The 22,225-nt window shown below is 39.2% G+C and overlaps 1 protein-coding gene across 1 annotated transcript in view; it reads left to right on the forward strand.

Moving 5' to 3' along the window:
* LOC140849565 (rho GTPase-activating protein 20-like) overlaps window positions 1–22,225 on the forward strand; it is a 33,174-nt gene that overhangs the window by 5,369 nt on the left and 5,580 nt on the right. The window contains exons 2-7 of the mRNA XM_073237109.1: window positions 650–800; window positions 12,807–12,948; window positions 15,371–15,412; window positions 15,986–16,070; window positions 19,532–19,609; window positions 21,790–21,856. Coding sequence (XP_073093210.1) covers window positions 698–800; window positions 12,807–12,948; window positions 15,371–15,412; window positions 15,986–16,070; window positions 19,532–19,609; window positions 21,790–21,856 — 517 coding nt within the window. The 5' untranslated portion in view covers window positions 650–697. The remainder of the gene's footprint in view (window positions 1–649; window positions 801–12,806; window positions 12,949–15,370; window positions 15,413–15,985; window positions 16,071–19,531; window positions 19,610–21,789; window positions 21,857–22,225) is intronic.

Here is a 22,225-nt window from a genome sequence, read left to right on the forward strand (position 1 = left end):
AAAGAATTTTTGTGGTCTGTTCAGTTGGGTTGCCGTTCCTCTCCCGGCCAGAGTCCTGCTAGAGCCTAGTCATGGCTCAGGCAAGTAATAGCTAAGCACTTACTTGGGTTTAGAAACTTTTTGATATTCCCAGTATTATTTGCTGATCTTTGAGAAATCTGAACAATGACTTAGATAAAACTCAGGTTAATTTTCTAGAATCCTCCATTATATGTATTTTAATGTTAACATGAAACTGAATTGTAATTACTTCCTCACAAATCTCCTTATCATTTGATATTGCCACAAATTTTCCCTTTTCTTTTTCCTATCTTTTTTTTTTAACATCTTGTTATAATGCCCTTGGCCTCTTGGATCTCTCCTTCCTAACAGCTTGTCATCGGCTCTGCTTTCTTCTTTTCTCCAACCCTAGAGTCCGCCTGCTCCAGGGCTTTGTCCTGGAAACTCTTCTCCACTGCATCAACTCCCTATGTAACCTCATCTCTTTCAATACATTTCGGTAACTTGGCAACCCTAAATTAGAGCAATCAACCCATTTTGGGGGTCGAGACTAATTTTTAGTGCTGTGTCAACCTTGGCAGATAGCAGAAAAAATGTTATTGTGTATTTGGACTGTGACTAGCTGCTTTTGGTGTTTGATATGTTGCAGGAAAAGCCCTTCTGTTGAGGTGGACACCCACAGTGAAGCGACTACATCATGTCCTGCTGCTTCATGGCCACATGGAACTCAGAAGAGGCTGGAGGAGACAGCAGTAGCACCTCCTCCTGTTCAGCAATTTGGTGCTTGTGTCTAACACCAAGTACGCAGACACCACTTGTTCTCCTCATTACCATAAATTCACTAACCCTTTTACTAATCAACTGTAATGAAAATATTAAGGGCTTTTTCTCTCATTTTACAAATGTTTTGATCATTTATCCAACAAGTACTATGCAGGTCGCGTTCTGTGCCACGCCACAGTAGAAACAACTGAGAATGTGACGGGCAGAGTCTCCCTTGCCTGGGGCTTACAGACGGAAGGTACAAACAAAAGGGGTTCAATTGCAGACTGTGATTAGTGCTTCCAATATCAGATGGACAGGGTGCATTGTGAAGAAGAAGGGACCACATTAGAGAGGGGTCGTCTAGGAGGGCCTCTCTGAAGTGGCAGCACTTAAAGTGAACCTATGGGATGAGAAGCAGCCACCCCACCATTCCTATGCACGGTGGCTGAGCCTTCTAGGCTGAGGGAACAGCAGCCCTAAGTGGGTGCTATTGGCCCCTTGGAGGGAGGGGTCAAAGGCTGATGGGACTGGAGCCTGGAGCATGGGTGTGATATCAGACACGATTCCGTGGTCAGGGATCCAGTCACACTGGGTCTCCACATGCCACAGTAGGGCTTGAAGTAGGCTAAGGTTTTTCACTAGGCCATATCTGGTTAAATTTTTAGCAAATTCTCTTGACTGTTGGCAGAACATGGATTGGTGGGGAGGCAAGGAGACAGTTAAGGAGGCAATGGTCCCGGTGAATGGTAACAAGGGCTCTGCCTCGGGAATGGCAGTGACAACGAGACGCAGCAGACAGACTAGGAGTACATGTTGGAGCTGGGGCCACTGGGTGCACTTTCCTCTCAGCTGAACGCGGATGCAACTAATACCCAGTCCAGAGAAAATGTGGTGATTGCTCAATAAGTATCTGAAGGCAGGTAGATGGAAGGGGGTTTGTTTACTTGTCCCATCATGAAAGACAAAGAATACTTACCAAAGTATCAAGAAGCCTTTCAGTCATGAGAGAAAACTGAAACTCTTTTCTTTACTACCCTCACCCTCGCCCCCAGTTATGTCATGTCAAATATAAGGCAGGCAAGTTCTATACTTAATCTGAATGACATTAATACTAATAATTTATTGTGGACTTATTGCAGGTTAGCTATTCTGTGAGATGGGATTATGTTCCTTATTTCACAGAGTACTTTGATACTGAGAGTCAAATGGGTTGCTTTGGACAATTAACTTCTCTGTGAGCTTCCTCACTTATAAAATAGGGCAAACAGAGAGTACCTCATATAGTTGCTTGAGGATGAAATGAAATAATGTTTATAAAATACTTAAACAGGGAGGCGGAGCCAAGATGGCGGCGTGAGTAGAGCAGTGGAAATCTCCTCCCAAAAACACATAGATCTATGAAAATATAACAAAGAAAACTCTTCCTAAAATAGAAACCAGAGGACACACGACAACATCCAGGCCACAACCAAACATGCAAGAACCCAGCGCCTTGCGAAGGGGGTTAGATACAAGCCCCGGCCCAGCGGGACCTGAACGCCGCTCCCCCCAGCTCCCGGCGGGTGGAAAGAAACCGGAGCGGTTTTTTTTTCTGGCGAGTGCTTTTTAAAAGCCTTAAAGGGATAGGGACCCTGGTGCTAGGGAGGCAGGGCAGCAGGACCGGTGGGCGGGTGCCTGAGACCGGCATCTGAGGACAGAGAAAATCATGCATATTTCCCCTTTTTTTTTTCTTTTTGTCAAGTGCTTTTTGGAAGCCTTAAAGGGACAGGGACCCCAATACCAGCGAAACAGGGCAGCAAGACTGGTGAGCGGGTGCCTGAGACCGGCGCCTGGGGACAAAGAAAATCGCGAGTTTTTCCCAATAGTAGGGACGCAGGGCGGCGGCCTGGGGCCGGCGCCTGATGACAAAGAAAATAGCGCGTTTCTCCCTTTTTTTTTTTTTTTTGGCGAGTGCTTCTTGGAAGCCTTGGAGAGACGGGAACCCCAATAACAGGGAGGCAGGGCAGCAAGACTGCTGGGCGGGTGCCTGGGACCGGCACCTGAAGACAAAGAAAATCGTGTGTTTCTCCCTTTTTTTTTCTTTTTAGCGAGTGCTTTTTGGAGGCCTTAGGGGGACAGGGACTCCAGTGCCAGGGAGGCAGGGCCGGTGAGCGGGTGCCTGGGACCGGCGCCTGGGGAAGGAGAGGGTCATGCGTTTTTCCCTTTTTTTTTTTTTGGCGAGTGTTTTTTGGAGGCGTTGGAGGGACGGGGACCCCACTGCTAGGGAGGCACAGCAGCAGGACCAGTGGGCGGGTGCCTGGGACTCGCGGCTGAGGACAAACAATATCACGCGTTTTTCGATTTTTTTTAATTTTTTTTTTCTTTTTCCTCTTTCGTTCTTGCTCTTGTTGTTTTGGATTGGAGAGAGCTTTTTGGAAGTCTTAAAGGGGCAGGACAGGACACTTACACCAGACGCAGGTAATCTGGTGATCTCTGGGCACTCTAAACCCCTGGGCAACAAGGAGCACAGAGGCCCCTTATAGAGATACATAGCCTCCTGGCGGCTACCCCTCCAATGGGGCTCCACCATTTTGGAGGAGCAGCCCCAGCCAGGCCACAGCAACAGTGGAGATAAACTCCATAGCAAACGAGCAGGTAGCAGAAGCCCTGTCTGCGCACAGCTGACAAGCATAAGCCACTAGAGGTCACTATTCTCCCAGGAGAGGAAGGCCACAAACAAATAAGAAGGGAAGCTCTTCCAGTGGTCACTCGTAACAGGTCTGCACACTATCTCTATCACCATGAAAAGGCTAAACTACAGGCAGACAAAGATCACAGAGACAACACCTGAGAAGGAGACAGACCTAACCAGTCCTCCTGAAAAAGAATAAAAAAATAAAAATCATGAACATGCTGACAGAGATGCAGAGAAAAATGTAAGAGAAATGGGATGAGATGCAGAGAAAAATGCAAGAGCAATGGGATGAAGTCCAGAGGGAGATCACAGATGTCAGGAAGGAGATCACAGAAGTGAAACAATCCCTGGAAGGATTTATAAGCAGAATGGATAAGATGCAAGAGGCCATTGAAGGAACAGAAGCCAGAGAACAGGAACGTTTAGAAGCTGACATAGAGAGAGAGAAAAGGATCTCCAGGAATGAAACAACACTAAGAGAACTATGTGACCAATCCAAAAGGAATAATATTCGTATTATAGGGGTACCAGAAGAAGAAGAAAGAGGAAAAGGGATAGAAAGTCTCTTTGAAGAAATAATTGCTAAAAACTTCCCCAAACTGGGGGAGGAAATAATCGGACTACGGAATTACACAGAACCCCCAACAGAAAGGATCCAAGGAGGACAACACCAAGACACATAATAATTAAAATAGCAAGGATCAAGGACAAGGAAACAGTTTTAAAGGCAGCTAGAGAGAAAAAGGTCACCTATAAAGGAAAACCCATCAGGCTAACATCAGACTTCTCGACAGAAACCCTACAGGCCAAAAGAGAATGGCATGATGTATTTAATGCAATGAAACAGAAGGGCCTTGAACCAAGGATACTGTATCCAGCACGAGTATCATTTAAATATGATGGCGGGATTAAACAATTCACAGAAAAGCAAAAGGTGAGAGAATTTGCTTCCCACAAACCACCTCTACAGGGCATTCTACAGGGACTGCTCTAGATGGGAGCACTCCTAAAAAGAGCACAGAACAAAACACACAAAATAAGAAGAATGGAGGAGGAGGAATAAGAAGGGAGAGAAGAAAAGAATCTCCAGACAGTGTATATAACAGCTCAATAGCGAGCTAAGTTACGCAGTAAGATACTAAAGAAGCTAACCTGGAACCTTTGGTAACCACGAACCTAAAGCCTGCAATGGCAATAAGTACATATCCCTCAATAGTATCCCTAAATGTAATATCCCTAAATGTAAATGGACTTAATGCACCAATCAAAAAACACACAGTAAGAGAATGGATAAAAAAGCAAGACCCATCTATAGGCTGCTTACAAGAAACTCCCCTTAAACCCAAAGACAAGCACAGACTAAAAGTCAAGGGATGGAAAAACATATTTCAGGCAAACAACAGTGAGAAGAAAGCAGGGGTTGCAGTACTAATATCAGACAAAATAGACTTCAAAACAAAGAAAGTAACAAGAGATAAAGAAGGACACTACATAATGATAAAGGGCTCAGTCCAACAAGAGGATATAACCATTCTAAATATATATGCACCCAATACAGGAGCACCAGCATATGTGAAGCAAATACTAACAGAACTAAAGAGGGAAATAGACTGCAATGCATTCATTATAGGAGACTTCAACACACCACTCACCCCAAAGGATAGATCCACAGGGTAGAAAATAAGTAAGGACACACAGGCACTGAACAACACACTGGAACACATGGACCTAATAGACATCTATAGAACTCTACATCCAAAAGCAACAGGATATACATTCTTCTCAAGTGCACATGGAACATTCTCCAGAATAGACCACATACTAGCTCACAAAAAGAGCCTCAGTAAATTCCAAAATATTGAAATTCTACCAACCAATTTTTCAGACCACAAAGGTATAAAAGTAGAAATAAATTCTACAAAAAAAACAAAAAGGCTCACAAACACATGGAGGCTTAACAACATGCTACTAAATAATCAATGGATCAATGAACAAATCAAAATAGAAATCAAGGAATATATAGAAACAAATGACAACAACAACACTAAGCCCCAACTTCTGTGGGACGCAGCAAAAGCAGTCTTCAGAGGAAAATATATAGCAATCCAGGCACACTTGAAGAAGGAAGAACAATCACAAATGAATACTCTAACATCACAATTATTGAAACTGGAAAAAGAAGAACAAATGAGGCCTAAAGTCAGCAGAAGGAGGGATATAATAAACATCAGAGAAGAAATAAACAAAATTGAGAAGAATAAAACAATAGCAAAAATCAATGAAAGCAAGAGCGGGTTCTTTGAGAAAATGAACAAAATAGATAAGCCTCTAGCCAAACTTATTAAGAGATAAAGAGAATCAACACAAATCAACATAATCAAAAATGAGAATGGAAGAATCACGACAGACCACACAGAAATAGAATTATTAAAGACTACTATGAAAAACTATTTGCCAACAAGTTGGAAAACCTAGAAAAAATGGACAACTTCCTAGAAAAATACAACCTCCCAAGACTGACCAAGGAAGGAATACAAAAGTTAAACAAACCAATTACGAGCAAAGGAATTGAAACGGTAATCAAAAACTACCCAAGAACAAAACCCCGGGGCCGGACTGATTTACCTAAGAATTTTATCAGATACACAGAGAAGACATAATACCCGTTCCCTTAAAGTGTTCCAAAAAATAGAAGAAGAGGGAATACTCCCAAACCCATTCTATGAAGCCAACATCACCCTAATACCAAAACCAGGCAAAGACCCCACCAAAAACGAAAATTACAGACCAATATTCCTGATGAATGTAGATGCAAAAATACTCAATAAAATATTAGCAAACAAAATTCAACAGTATATCAAAAGGATCATACACCATGACCAAGTGGGATTCATCCCAGGGATGCAAGGATGGTACAACATTCGAAAATCCATCAACATCATCCACCACATCAACAAAAAGAAAGACAAAAAACACATGATCATCACCATAGATGCTGAAAAAGCATTTGACAAAATTCAACATCTATTCATGATAAAACTCTAAGCAAAATGGGAATAGAGGGCAAGTAGATCAACATAATAAAGGCCATATATGATAAACCCACAGCCAGCATTATACTTAACAGCGAGAAGCTGAAAGCACTTCCTCTGAGATCGGGAACAAGGGAGAGAGGGATGCCCAGTCTCCCCACTGCTATTTAACATAGTACTGGAGGTCCTAGCCATGGCAGTCAGACAAAACAAAGAAATACAAGGAATCCAGATTGGTAAAGAAGAAGTTAAACTGTCACTATTTGCAGATGATATGATACTGTACATAAAAACCCTAAAGACTCCACTCCAAAACTACTAGAACTGATATTGGAATACAGCAAAGTTGCAGGATACAAAATTAACACACAGAAATCTGTTGCTTTGCTATACACTAACAATGAACCAATAGAAAGAGAAATCAGGAAAACAATTCCATTCACCATTGCATCAAAAGAATAAAATACTTAGGAATAACCTAACCAAAGAAGTGAAAGACTTATACTCTGAAAACTACAAGTAACTCTTAAAAGAAATTATAGGGGACACTAATAAATGGAAACTCATCCCATGCTCATGGCTAGGAAGAATTAATATCGTCAAAATGGCCATCCTGCCCAAAGCAATATACAGATTTGATGCAATCCCTCTCAAATTATCAGCAACATTCTTCAATGAATTGGAACAAATAATTCAAAAATTCATATGGAAACACCAAAGACCCCGAATAGCCAAAGCAATCCTGAAAAAAAAGAATAAAGTAGGGAGGATCTCACTCCCCAACTTCAAGCTCTACTACAAAGCCATAGTAATCAAGACAATCTGGTACTGGCACAAGAACAGAGCCACAGACCAGTGGAACAGATTAGAGACTCCAGAAATTAACCCAAACGTATATGGTCAATTAATATTTGATAAAGGAGCCATGGACATACAATGGCAAAATGACAGTCTCTTCAACAGATGGTGCTGGCAAAACTGGACAGCTACATGTAGGAGAATGAAACTGGACCATTGTCTAACCCCATATACAAAGGTAAACTCAAAATGGATCAAAGACCTGAATGTAAGTCATGAAACCATTAAACTCTTGGAGAAAAACATAGGCAAAAACCTCTTAGACATAAACATGAGTGACCTCTTCTTGAACATATCTCCCTGGGCATGGAAAACAACAGCAAAAATGAGCAAGTGGGAATACATTAAGCTGAAAAGCTTCTGTACAGCGAAAGACACCATCAATAGAACAAAAAGGAACCCTACAGTATAGGAGAATATATTTGAAAATGACAGATCCGATAAAGGCTTGACGTCCAGAATATATAAAGAGCTCACACACCTCAACAAACAAAAAACAAATAACCCAATTAAAAAACGGGCAGAGGAACTGAACAGACAGTTCTCTAAAAAAGAAATACAGATGGCCAACAGACACATGAAAAGATGCTCCACATCGCTAATTATCAGAGAAATGCAAATTAAAACTACAATGAGGTATCACCTCACACCAGTAACAATAGCTGTCATCCAAAAGACAAACAACAACAAATGTTGGTGAGGCTGTGGAGAAAGGGGAACCCTCCTACACTGCTGGTGGGAATGTAAATTAGTTCAACCATTGTGGAAAGCAGTATGGAGGTTCATCAAAATGCTCAAAACAGACCTACCATTTGACCCAGGAATTCCACTCCTAGGAATTTATCCTAAGAACGCAGCAATCAAGTTTGAGAAAGACAGATGCACCCCTATGTTTATCGCAGCACTATTTACAATAGCCAAGAATTGGAAGCAACCTAAATGTCCATCGGTAGATGAATGGATAAAGAAGATGTGGTACATATACACAATGGAATACTACTCAGCCATAAGAAGTGGAAAAATCCAACCATTTGCAGCAACATGGATGGAGCTGGAGAGTATTATGCTCAGTGAAATAAGCCAAGCGGAGAATGAGAAATACCAAATGATTTCACTCATCTGAGGAGTATAAGAACAAAGGAAAAACTGAAGGAACAAAACAGCAGCGGAATTACAGAACCCAAAAATGGACTAACAGGTACCAAAGGGAAAGGAACTGGGGAGGATGGGTGGGCAGGGAGGGATAAGAGTGGTAAGAAGAAGGGGGGTATTAAGATTAGCATGCATGGGGGGGGAGGGAAAAAGGGGAGGGTGGGCTGTACAACACAGAGAGGACAAGTAGTGATTCTACCACGTTTTGCTAAGCTGAAGGTCAGTAACCAAAATGTGGTTTTTAGGGGGGACCTGATATAGGGGAGAGCATAGTAAACATAGTATTCTTCATGTAAGTGTAGATTAAAGATTAAAAAAAAAAAAAGAAAGAAAGAAAGAAAAGGGGGATTACTCCTTGATAGGATAAAACTATTGGTAAATCAAAGATCAACACATGCTTTAAATATCCTTAATGTTAATCACTTAAAGGGTGTCAGATGATCAGCTATGGAGGTACTCTTTTCTGATAATATTCCTTTCTCTTAATAAAAAAAAAAAAAAGCAGTTCCTGTGTGCTTACCTCGAATGAGTTCTACACAGTGGTATAGAGGGCATGTCAAAGTGTGGGCAAAGGGTCTGTTTGTTTCTATGCAGAAGATCAAGGCCTAGCTTGGCTACCCAGAAAATGAACCTAGATATGATATGAGGAGAAGCTTCCGGCATCAGCACTCTCTGGAGGACTTGTGCCGGGGGATGATCATCAAAAAGCCTCCACAGGGATCCGGACGATGCTGTTGTTGTGGCTGCCTCCACCCCACCATTTCCTGGACTTGCCATAGAAATGAGGAGGGAGATGTCTAGGCTGGCATGTGCATACAGTGAGACAACGAATTTGACCGGATCTGTACTGTTGGAACTCAACCAGGAGTTGGGAGGGGTGCAAGCTGTAGCACTCCAAAATCTTATAACTGTAGACTATGTACAGTTAAAAGAACATATGGGATGTGAACAGATCCCAGAAATGGGCTGCTTTAATTTGTCTGATTTCTCTCAGACTGTTCAAGTACAGTTGGACAATATCCATCATATCATAGACAAATTTTCACAAATGCCTAGGGTGCCTAAATGGTTTTCTTCGCTTCACTGGAGATGAATGGTAATTATAGATTTGCTTTGTTTATGTCACCATATTCCTATTATGTTAATATGTGCATGCAAGTTAGTTAGTAGTTTAAAACCTATACATGCTTAAGGTACTCTACAAGAAGATATGTCAAAGAAATAATCAATCCTCCCATGTTTTCTTCCATATGCTACCTCTATAGCTTTTCTTCTTCCTTCCTAATTACAACCCTTAAATAGAATTTGTGCCTCATATCGAATTTACCGAGTATCATAATTCCTCCAGGTGGTAAAGATACCTCGAGACAAGTGCTGGGCATAGAAGCCACAGGGCATAAATCTGCAAAGAAGTAAAAAGCTAACCTTTGCAAACAATATGGCTTCTCTCTCACTTACCAACTTTACATTTCCCTGTATGGCCCCGGAAGATGACTGGTTAGCCAGAGATGGGTAAGATTCCTCAAGGGAGGAACAACCTAAGACAGGCAGAGTCGCAGGGGGGCCATCAGGTGAGAAATTGGGGATCAACAGAGGTGAGGCTCAGAACCTCACCCCCCCTGTTTTGAGAGAAATCTTCTGCATCCATGGATGTTTTGCTACCCTTGTCTAGCTTGGATTAATACTTAGTCCATAGGCACACACCTGATCATCTACATTTGCCCTCTTACAGCACTAAACTATGTTTTCTACCTTAATCTTGCATCTACCTACCACTTCAGCATTTTATTAAAAATAATAATAATAATAATAAAGGGAGAAATGTGGGATCCACATATAAATCAAGTATAAAAATCAAACGAATATTCATATTTGACCTGATTGTTTATAGTTCATAATGTGTGATCAAAACCGAAAGTTTCTGTGATGAATGCCCTTGTACTGTTCACCATGTAAGAATTTATTCACTAAGTAAGAATTTGTTCACCATGTAAGAACTTGTTTGTTATGCTTCAGAAGAATGGAGACTGACGAGAATTAGGCTTGAGATGGATTAATGATTGTGCATTGAGCATTGACCCCCCCTATACAGAATTTTATTGTTGTTAACAACCATTTGATCAATAAATATAAGAGATGCCCTCTCAAAAAAAAAATACTTAAACAGTGCTTGGCATATGGTAAGGGCCTAGTAAATGTTACAGAAGAGTGGGAACCATGTTCTGGGCTTTTGGATAACTTGGTTTAGTTGCAAAGGAGTACGTGATCTTGGCAATTTGTCGAACGGAGGGAATTATTCAAATGACTTTTTCCAGGTTAACATTTGGAAGTTTCCACACAATACCTGAAGTGTATAGACATACATACCCATACACATACATACCCACATTAGAAAATTTAAAAATCTTTGTAAACAGGCAAATAAGTATCTATATTTCCCACTGGCTATTTTTAACTTGATAACGCCTTTAGAGTGACTATCAAGAAAAATGATCATATCTAATAATTGTTTCATAAAAATCTTCAAGTTCTCAAACATAGGGTAAAAAATATTGAAGTAAAATGTAGAAAGTAGCCACCTTGTGTCACAAGACGTGTTTCCATCTTGTTTATATTGGTTGTGACCTAACCTTTGAATCTACATTGTCCTTCAGTTGGTTTTCCTGCAAAATTGTTTTCATTTCATAACTGCTATCAAAGAGTCCCAGCTTTAGCTGTTCCATGAATCAGTGGACTCACAGGAATTTTTGCACGAGGTGTCTCTGATCTCATTTTAGCTTTAGTGTTCCCACATGTGGTTCTGAACAGTAGGAAGTTCCACAGTGGTGTGGCATGTTTCCTAGAAATCCTTCATAAGGCTTGTAACTAAATAGGCCCACCTGAGAATTAAATTTATGTATAACAGAAGAGATATGGTGGTTTCCATGTCAGAGGTCAAAGGAGACAAGGAAGAAATTGTCACCTGACTTCCCTGAGATAAATGGGAAGGATTTCCACCATCTTCATATAGGGTTTAAGTTCAGTTCAATCTGTGGACTGAATTTTTCAGTTTTAGCAGGAACCTAAGGGAAAATGGTATGAACAAAATCTTTGAAGAAAAGATTTTAAAATAGCTTACGCTATAAAGGCTATAAAATCTTTTTAGAAATTAAGGTGGAAAATGTTAAAGGCCTAGCTCCAGTCAAATTCGTTGTCTCACTGTATGCACATGCCAGCCTAGACATCTCCCTCCTCATTCCAATGGCAAGTCCACAAAATGGTGGGGTGAATGCAGCCACAACCGCAGCATCGCCCAGATCCCTGTGGAGGCTTTTTGATGATCATCCCCCTGGCACAAGTCCTCCAGAGAGTGCTGATGCCGGAAGCTCCTCCTCATATCGTATCTTAGTTCATTTTCTGGGTATCCAAGCTAGGCCTTGATCTTCTGCTTTAATTTGTCTGATTTCTCTCAGACTGTTCAAGTACAGTTGGACAATATCCATCATATCATAAGGCAAATTTTCACAAATGCCTAGGGTGCCTAAATGGTTTTCTTGGCTTCACTGGAGATGGATGTTAATTATAGATTTGCTTTGTTTATGTCACCGTATTCCTATTATGTTAATATGTGAGCACAAATTAGTTGGTAGTTTAAAACCTATACATGCTTAAGGTACTCTACAAGAAGATATGTCAAAGAAATAATCAATCCTCCCATGTTTTCTTCCATATGCTACCTCTATAGCTTTTCTTCTTCCTTCCTAATTACAACCCTTAAATAGAATTTGTGCCTCATATCGAATTTACCGAGTATCATAATTCCTCCAGATGGCAAAGATACCTCCTGGTATCTAATCGAAGTTTTTTCTTCCCAGTCTGCCATTTTATGACAAAATGTGCATAATTATTCTTGTAAAGCATGTATCATGTATCGTGTATCTTTGTTCAGCCCCTCAAATACTTCTTGAGTAAGCAAGACTTGTGTAAATTAAATACTATAAAGATTATATATATATTATATAACAAATACATCAATACAAGATGAAAGAATGGTTCTATTAAAAAGTTCTAAAATATATAGTCTAGTCTATAGTCAATAGTCAGCATGCAGAAAAATGACTATTTCCTGCCATCAAGGAAGTGTTTTCACGGCTTTCCTGGGTCAGGCTTTGCTCACCACACACTCTATAAAGCCCCATCTAACAATCTGCTGTGCTAATCAAACAGGATAATAGAGATGAAGGAGGCACGCTTTTCCCTGGAGCAATGAGACCTGGAACCTTGTTGTGAACTGCTCACACAACACTTTTAAGAAACTAACAGGTCTTGTTTGGTTATCATTCTAGGAAGAAAAAAAATGTTTAAGATAAAACATGAAGTACCACTGAACACAGTGTGGACTGCTGACTCTATGGGGAAAGCCAACATCGGTGCCCAGAGGTCCTTCGTCTTAGGCTGGCCCACAGTGAACTTTGTGGCCACCTTCAGGTATGACTTACAGACTGGTCCTGTATTTACATGAGTTAAAAAGGAAAACTTTAAAATGTGATTGTCATAAGCCAGTGACTCACTTTTTGACCTCCGATGATGACACTTGTTTTGTACTTTGCCCAAAAAATGTTTATGTGAAAATGTACGCACATTCATAGTAAACAGTGGGAACTACTGGAGTAACTTCCTCTGGTGTTGCTCAGAAGTTTTACAAATGGGCTCTGCAAGTTGCTTGGGAACGTGTATGTTCAGGGTGTGCGGAAGCAGCATTGAGACAGCGAGGCTCTGGGGCCTCTCTCCGACATCCTGCCCCCTGGGCCTCTAGAGTTTATGTGTTTTTAAATCACTAGAGTATCTGTCTTGAGCTAGCACTATTAGATAGTCCATCCAAGTTTGAAAAATTGCTTTTACACTCCCAAATTAATTCCCTTAAAAATTAGTATCATATAAATACAACTAATCGGGGCATCAAATACTAGGTTGTCTGAATATCTGTGTACCTATGATCATATTTGGTGTCTATAGGGAGGTGACAGTCTAAAACAAATCTGTAACTCCATGGAGTAGAGGTTAGTTTTCAAAAATATATTCCTACACTGGCATGAAGATGAGGACTGTGGCCTCTTATCCTGAGTGGGCACTCCTGGGCTACCAGGGGTCCTGCCACACTTGCATCTGCTCTTTAGAGCAGCCACACCCCAAGTCTCATTCTTGTCTTACACCTCAAGTTCTCATCACACGCTCTCAGTGTTCTTCCTTCTCCCCTGCGCCCCACTCCACCAAAGTCTCAGGCGTCGCCATAATGATGAGACTACTACATTTGCTAAATTCTATAATGCAACTGCTGACTTCAGGAAAATTTTTCAAAGTTTACTGGGAAGAAACATGGATTTGTATCATTCTCTGCATGTTTTCTTTTCCACGACAGATTTCTCTAAAGATTAGCAGTTTCTGTTGCTTAATGTCTTCTTCACGTGGCAAATGGGAGGAAAGAGTTTCAGGTGGGAATATATAAAGTATTTGATAAGGGAGTTTCTCAGGAACTTTTTTTCCTAATGAGGGGATGAGAAACCTGAGTGGAAGCCAGGTTTACACGTTTTCTTGGTGAAAAGCTGTGTAAGTGCATACATATAACCACGCCTGACACCTGGTGCTTGTGCTATTTGCAGTTAGTACTCTCCTACAGATGGGCTTGAGTAATGAGAAGCTGTGTCCACATACATATTCAGGCTGGGAACTAAATGGGCATTCCAGTTGCCAGACATAGGTCCAGAGTAGTGATGGGGGTAGGGGGCCAGGGAAGTATGTTGCTGGTAGGAATATAAAATGTGGCAGCCACTGTGGAAAGTTTGATGGTTCCTCATTATGTTAAAATAGAAATACCGTATGACCCAGTGATGCCACTTCTGGGTATATACCCAAGAGAAATGAAAACATACATTGACTCAAAAATTTGTACATGAATGTTCACAGCAGCATTGTCCATAATAGCAAAAAAAGTGGAAATAACCCAAGTGTTTATCAATTGATAAAGGGATAAACAAAATGTGACAGTGGTTGAGGACAAGAGGAATGGAAATGATTGCTTGAAGAACCCAGGGCTTGCTTTTATGTGATAAAAATGGCCCCGAACTCGTTAATGGTGGTGGCTGCACAATACTGTAAAGGTGCTAAAAAGCACTAATGGCCAATTTTATGGCATGTGTAATTTACCACAATAAAAAAAGTGCTAGTAAGTGATAAATCCATGTATAAATGAACCTTACAGCTTTTTCACTTTTGGATATTACATTCTGTAGAAACTTTATCACGGAAACTACTAATCTTTAGTTATTTTTTCATAGGTGGATTGATCTTGGTCAGAGAATCATAGAATGAAGAATAACCTTTCTAGAAATTAATTAAATGAACTACAATCTTCTATATCTAGATATAGAAGATTGTAGGGCTTTTCCCTAAAAGGATATTCTGCTTCTGGGTCAAGATAGTCCATCCAAACGCCAAGTTTCTTAAGTACGATTTAATCTGAATCATCTGTAATCAGCTTTGTATTTGAAAAGCACTACCAGCTGCAGGAACACTGAGGTATAACTGACCCATTTCCAGTTCTGGAAACTGAAGCTCAGAGTGGATGTGATTTGCCCATGATCGTATAGCTTGCATCACAGAGTTGCAATGAAGTGTTTAGATTCCAAACCAACTTCTCTTCCACTTTAGGACCTGTTTCCTTCACTGTAATACTGCTTGTAAAAGAGCAGGGCCCATCAAAAGCCCAATTATAAGGAGAGTACAACTTACACATAACGTCCACATCACTAACTACTGGCTGCTGCTATGGTTATATGGAATGGCCATCTTAATATGTTACTCTAAGCATTTTATGTCATTTAATATTTTCTCCCACTTTTTTAAATTGCAGATCTCCAGAACAAAAGGAAATGTGGTACTCTTGCCTTCAAAGGTATTTTGTCAATATACATATCTTAAATCTTTAATCCAGGATAAAGTAATATAAATCTCTTCAAAGCAGGACCCCCAAATTATTCTCCCTCTCCTTAGTAGAAATTGTTCTGTCACTTACATGCAGGTTGTGCTGCTTTTTGAGGAACTACTGGTTCTCATCCTCATCTTCCCCTTCTGTCCAACCTAATTACAGGAGCTAACATTATTCTCAAAACGTATTAAATTTTCATTAAGTACAGGTGACACTACTGACTCCCAAAGCAACTGCTACATCCTACCTTTGACCCAGGAAGGTGCCAGGTCCCCTCAAACAGGCAGGAAAGCTTTGAGAATGGATATGCTGCCCAAATCCCACTTGACAAGGGAAACCAGAAAATTCCTGGGTCAAATCTTATTTTCTTGAAATATGACTGCATGTTTTCCTCCAACACACAATTTGATTTTGCTGAGTTTTTTATATGCCTTTAAAAATAACAAAGTATATTGAAAATATTAACAACATAGATTGATTTGAAAATAAGCAAATAGGTAACTCATCCTACTATTTTGGGTTATTATTGAATTTGATTAGGTACAGCAATTTGGCCAAAGAGAGGGACCAGCCCAAAAGCATTTCCCTGGACATCTTCACGGAGGACATCAAGAAGTGTACCTCTGTAAGTGTTTTTAAGACCAACAATTAAATTTCAAGTTTCTGATGTAGGCGGAATCAGAGACACAGCGAGCTCGGATGGATGGGAGGGAGAAAGAAAGAGTGGAGGAGAGAGTATTTAGAAAGTGCCATGTTGGGAAAATGTATTTTTGTGCATATAAAAAGTGAGTCCTAGGTGATACGAAGAAAGGGGAATCCATAATAGGTACAGTGCTTAAGCATGGAAAGAGCATGACATATTAATGCCCATAACGTGTCTCAAGATCCTTCAAATAGCAATTATAGTGGCTTCTTGTAATTAAGTGATTTTTTATTTTCCTATTAGAATTAAACATTTTTTCCAGATGTCACTACTTACAGAGTGGTTTGGGTTGTTTGTATAGTTTTTATTCCCTATGATGTTTTATTTGTAGTAATTGTAATCTTACAGGAAAGCTGCAAAAACATAGTATAAACAATACCCCATATGCCCTTTACCTACATTCATCTATTTAGTAATATTTTATTCCACTTGATTTATTATTTATTTTCTCTTTCTCTCCGTATGTGTATGTGTATACCTATGTTTGAGGGCATACAGTCACCACAGCCCTTCATCCTTAAATATTAAGTATGTCCTAAGAATAAAGATATTCCATTATTTAACCACCATACGGTCATCACCTCAGGAAATTTAACGTTTAATCTACTTTGTTGACCCATTCTGTCAGCTGACCTCAATAATATCATCTTTCCACTACAGGATCCACTCAAGGGCCAGGTATTACATTTAGTTTCTATGTGAAAGGCAGAGTTGTTTTGAAAGTCTTTCATTCTGAGAAATGTCTGGATTGAATTGAGCTGAGAGGATGATACTTTTAAGGGATCAGCATATTTCTACTTCATTCTTTTTATGCTATTGGGGAAAATATCAAACCATTAGCCCCAATTATTCATGTATAATGTGATTTCTGAAATTATAGTGCACTATCAAAGACATTTACAATGAGGAACAAAATATTCTGTTTATTTCTTATGATACTGTTATACTTCATAATACTCTGTTATGCTTTATAGTAGCTCTAGATCATACACAATACTATTTTAAGGTGGGGGGAAAAGGTAGTTTAAGAGAGTTATTTCCCATACAGTAGCAGAACTCATGCTGGCTCTGAGTGCCACATACATGCATTAGTTGAGGGATATGAGACTAGACAATCCTCCTGTAGCAAAGCACAATCTTGTCTCTGCCTGTTTTGATTTCCATTGTGCCGGTGGGTTACATTCAGAATTTTTCATGGAAAATCACCTTGAAATTTTAAAAAATGAACTTCATTTACACACACTTTACACAAAATAAACATTTTTAATGTGCTTCATTCATTCCCAAAGACCCAAGTTTCCCTCTCATACTGTTTCACTTCATCCTGGAGAAACTTCCCTTAGCATTTCTTGAGAACATCTTGTACCAACAGTTTTTCTTTATTTCTTTTATCTGACAATGTCTGATTTTCACTCACACTCTCAAAAGTTTCATGTACATTAGAGCCTTTGATATTGTCCACAGGTCCCTCAGGTTCTATTAATTTTTTTCAATCTTGGTTTCTCTCTTTTTCAGACTGGATCATTTCTATTACCTATTTTTAAATCACTGACTTTTACGCTTGTCATCTTCATTTTGTAATTTAGCCCATCGAATAAATTTTCTTTCAAATATTTTACCCATAAAAACGTGCTATTTTTAAACATTTTGAGTTTCTATGCTGAGATTCCTATATTTTTAATTAATAGCATATTTTCATTGATATCATCAAACATAATTACAATAGTTGTTTTGGCTAATAATTTGAACACCTAGACACTTCAAGGTTGGCCTGAAGTCTTGAGAATTGATCACATCTTTCTGGTTCTTTATAGACCATGTTAACACTTAGGTCAAAAGGGAAAAACAGGTCATATTTCTGTTTTTCAAATTGTTTGATAAAATGGGGGTTTTTTTCAACCTATTTTCATACAAAGACTCTACTGGAATGTATCTGTTTGGGAGAAGAGACAACATGCAGGAAGAAATACATACAATCCTGTAATTATTATTTTGAACACAGTATGTTCCATATGCTATGAAAAGCCATTTACTGTCTTACAGGCCAGATAAATGAGGGAGTGATTGCCAGCATTTCAAAACAGATTAGTGTTTTTGTTTTTTTTACCTTACAAGCAATGTCATGGGAGAGTTTTTAAATTGTATTGGAGAGTTTTGGGACATCTTTAAAAATAGAACTGTTACAAAAGTTTTTTAAAAATAAAAAAAAAACTTAAATCCAAAGCTAAAACACACTGTTTGAATACTTCTATCAAAAATTTAGCACAGTGCTGTTAACTCTACTTCTGGGTTCTGAAACATTTATTCATAATCCTTAGTGCTACAAGTAATTTGAAATCCATAAATGCTTTTCTTAACACAAGTCCCATTATCAAACAATTTTCAGGGCCATGTGGCATATCAAGCAATTGAATTGAAATCAAAAAGAAAAAGAATACAATGAAAAGAAAAATAATAGGCTAAAAAGGGTTTCTTTTAACTTTGTTTTTAATTTTTAAAGCCCATGAGTGTCCATTTACACAGTTTTCTTTGAGTCCTTTATCAGATGACACGGGCCTCATCGTCTGATAATATTATAATGTTATGTTGTGCATAGTAAATGTTACTTAAATATCTTTTGAAATTCAGATAGTTTGATAGATACCATCTCAGTATCCTATCAATCCCTTTTAGGTAATTTTCTGTAAACTGTCCTGCTTTGATGAGCAGTTTCTCAGTGTGAAAAATGATAGAAAGCTAGTATAAATACTTGTTCACTGTCAGATTTGGGAACGGAACTCCAATTTCTAACATTTTCAGTATCATTTGCTAGACTCATTGGTTTGTCTCAACAGATTTCAACACTGAAAATCTTAGTACTCATGTCATCTGATGGAGAGAAAGTACACTATTTTTTAATGTCTTTATATATTAAAGACATTTCATGTTCTTATTCTGTTCTTACTGAAGCTGAGTATATAACTGCAAAGAAACAAAGCCATACTATAAAAACACAACGCAGTAAGAAAGAAAAGCATCCAGTTCCTCCTTTTTCAACTGCTCCCCCCTCCATTATGTTCACAGCCTGAGGATGTTGAGGAGAAGCCCATGTGCCCTCTCAGAGTTCTCAGTCTTTCTCTTTCTTAATGAAGCTGTTACGTTTTATGCGCCACAAATCCTCTAAGAGAAATACATATTTTACTGAAATGCTTCCTACTACCTTCATGCTATATAAAGGAATGGAAACAAATTGTAATCAGGGTTTGCTTTACATGTGCTTTATTTTCTCATTGCTTGAAAACAAGTTTTGACTTTAGAATATGGATAATAATTTGCCAATAATTATTTGCTCACCTGGTTTAAATTTTTTAATTCATGGCCATTTTCTTATTTCTTTTTTACAGCCTGTAACTATAACTGTAAAAACCTCAGACACAGTGAATGATGTCATCCACATGTCCCTACAAGTGCTAGGAGTAACTGTAAGTTACCTGCAAGTTATTTTTAGTTAAAAACCAAATTTGATTTTGCAAGCTCGTGTGTGTGTGTTCACCCATCATAAAATAGCTCATTATTGTAGATGCCAAAGTCTTATTTCTCCCCCAAATGTAGAAATTGGAGGTAGCAAAGCTATGTTATTAGCCTATACATGAGTACTATTCCTGTATTCCCAACTTAATTTTGTGCAAATTGAAAGTCATAGCATTAAATTGGGCTATAATTTTAGAGGGCTAATCACATTGCATATTTATTATAAATAATATAAACAAAGAATTTACATAAGACAATTCATAAGACTCTAAATATTTCTTCCTCTATGGGGCTACTCTTTCTGAATCTTCTTTCCTGATCCCTCCTCTCCCATCCCTGTTTACCTTGGTCATCACCCGAGGACTCAGTCTAGGTAACATGCATCTCAAATGGCATAGATGATCGACATATAGAGATCGCCTGGCTAAAAGCTACATCCCCTTGATGCAGGTCCTCAGAATGAGATAAGCTAATGCCTTGTTCATACAAGTAAAGGAGGCGAGGGTTGAATAAGACCCCAGTCTGGGGATATCTGTATACACATCACTTTCATCTTGTTTTCTTTTAAATGTCATGTCCCTCATTTAGATGGGGCTAGAGTGAGCTGCTGAAATTTTTGTTTGGTGAAAGAGATGGGTATGTTTCAGGGTGAGGTTTTGTAAGGGAAGAGATATCAGATGGACAGAGCTGAAGGAAGCATTTGCAATGCACAGTTTCTTATATAAAATTCTCTGTAAATGGGAAATGTCCTGTTATTGTGTGACAGAATTACAAAATTGTAATTTAAGTTTTATTTGACCCAATGGTACAATAAAGCCCCTTAAAAACTCTAGGCAACCAGAATTTGCACAAGAAATTAAGGATTTCTATACAAATGGAACTTAATAATATGCATAAAGTAAAATTGAATATAGGCATTGAGTAAAACACATATTATATTGATTTCTAACGTATATGATATGTATACCCTGAATAATAAAAAAATCTTGGAAGAGAGCAGCTGTTTTCAGGGATGAAGTTGGGGAGACTGATTAATGATACAACTAATTTCATTTTATGTGTGTGATTTTCCTTTGCTTAAGGTGATCAATCTCAACTAGGCAAGAAAAAATTTCTATTTTAATGAAAAATAGGTTATTTGGCTACATATGCATGCTTGATTTAAAGGATTCCAATATCGTGTTTCCAATCCCTACTTTAAAATATTTTTATTGGCTCTCAATGCCTTTTTGCAATGATTTTGAGCAGATTTAGCTGTGTGTGTGTGTGAGAGAGAGAGAGAGAGAAAGAGAGGGAGAGAGAGAGAGAGAGAGAGAGATTGCTTCCATGCTTGGGCCCTTTTTCATGTGGGTAAGGCCATGATTATAATCAGGAGTACAGGCAAGCATAATAACTATGATCAACTCCATTTCAAACATTTTTTGCTTCATTGTCTCCTGAAGGATTCTTTGAAAGAGTTCAGCAGTCTTTCTAATTTAGACTTGTTTATTTCAAGTGGGAATGCTGGTGTTACTGCAGGGACTAACTGCTTTCTGCATCTGACCTGTGCTCTAGGTTAGAGTCCATGTCCATTCAGTCCCTAAATGGGGGCTTGTCCGCACCAAAGCCAGTGGGCTGACTTCACGCTGCCATCTGCTCAGGGTTGCTGAGCTCATGATGCCTTTCAGGTTTTACTTTGCTCAGGAATAATCATGGCACTGTGTGTGGCTTTCTGGAGGATGTGCTTGTCTGGGCAGGGACATTTGAAAGCAAAAACCAACATTCTCCAAGGAGTCTGGAGACAACACGAGGCAGGACTCTTGAGATTAGCCTTTTACTCCTTAGTGATGGGGGCATAAGAATGTTTTCTTGTGCCACAAACCACCCACAACGTGAGGGAGTGATTGCCTTGTGGTGTTATAGATCCTTGGCCTTTATCAAAGGGACAAGAATCTGGGATGGTCACTGGGGGACAAAAGGTGACTGAAGTCAGCATTGTTAACTCAACAACTGTAGCTACCCCCCATGGAACAAATAGCATTTATACTGGACTCAATTCTTTCTTTCTGGAAACAACTAAACTGCTAAGGAAATGTGTTCTTCAAGTACTACTGTGAAAGATTCATGGTGAAACATTCTTTTTGTCCCCAAGGGCTCTGAGGATGATTACCAGCTGTGGGTCACTTCTGAGAAGGAAAAAACCCTACATCCACTCATTGGTAAGTGTCAGGGAAAATGTATGATGAGGTTGGTGGGGTTCAAAATTCTAACTCTAAAATCTCAAGTTAATGGCTCTTTGGTCTTATGTTTAAATACCTTTCAAACTGAAAATCTCATACAGTGTTCATTGATGTCGTTAGTATTCAAGTCTTGAATTCCTCTGTCCCACTTCCTAACTATTAAATAGCCTCTAATTTGTGAGCATCTTCTAAAACCCAGTCATGTCTCTGAATCCAAATCCAAATATTTATCATCTGCTCTGTGCCCAGAATTTTTCTCAGTGGCCTAAAGAAAATGAGATGATCACATTTAGATTCCTCAAGTGGTCACTGACTGAGCCACACGTACTTTGCTGTGTCTCAGGCTGA

This window comes from Manis javanica, chromosome 5 (genome assembly GCF_040802235.1).
Source record: "Manis javanica isolate MJ-LG chromosome 5, MJ_LKY, whole genome shotgun sequence".
Lineage (NCBI taxonomy): Eukaryota > Metazoa > Chordata > Mammalia > Pholidota > Manidae > Manis > Manis javanica.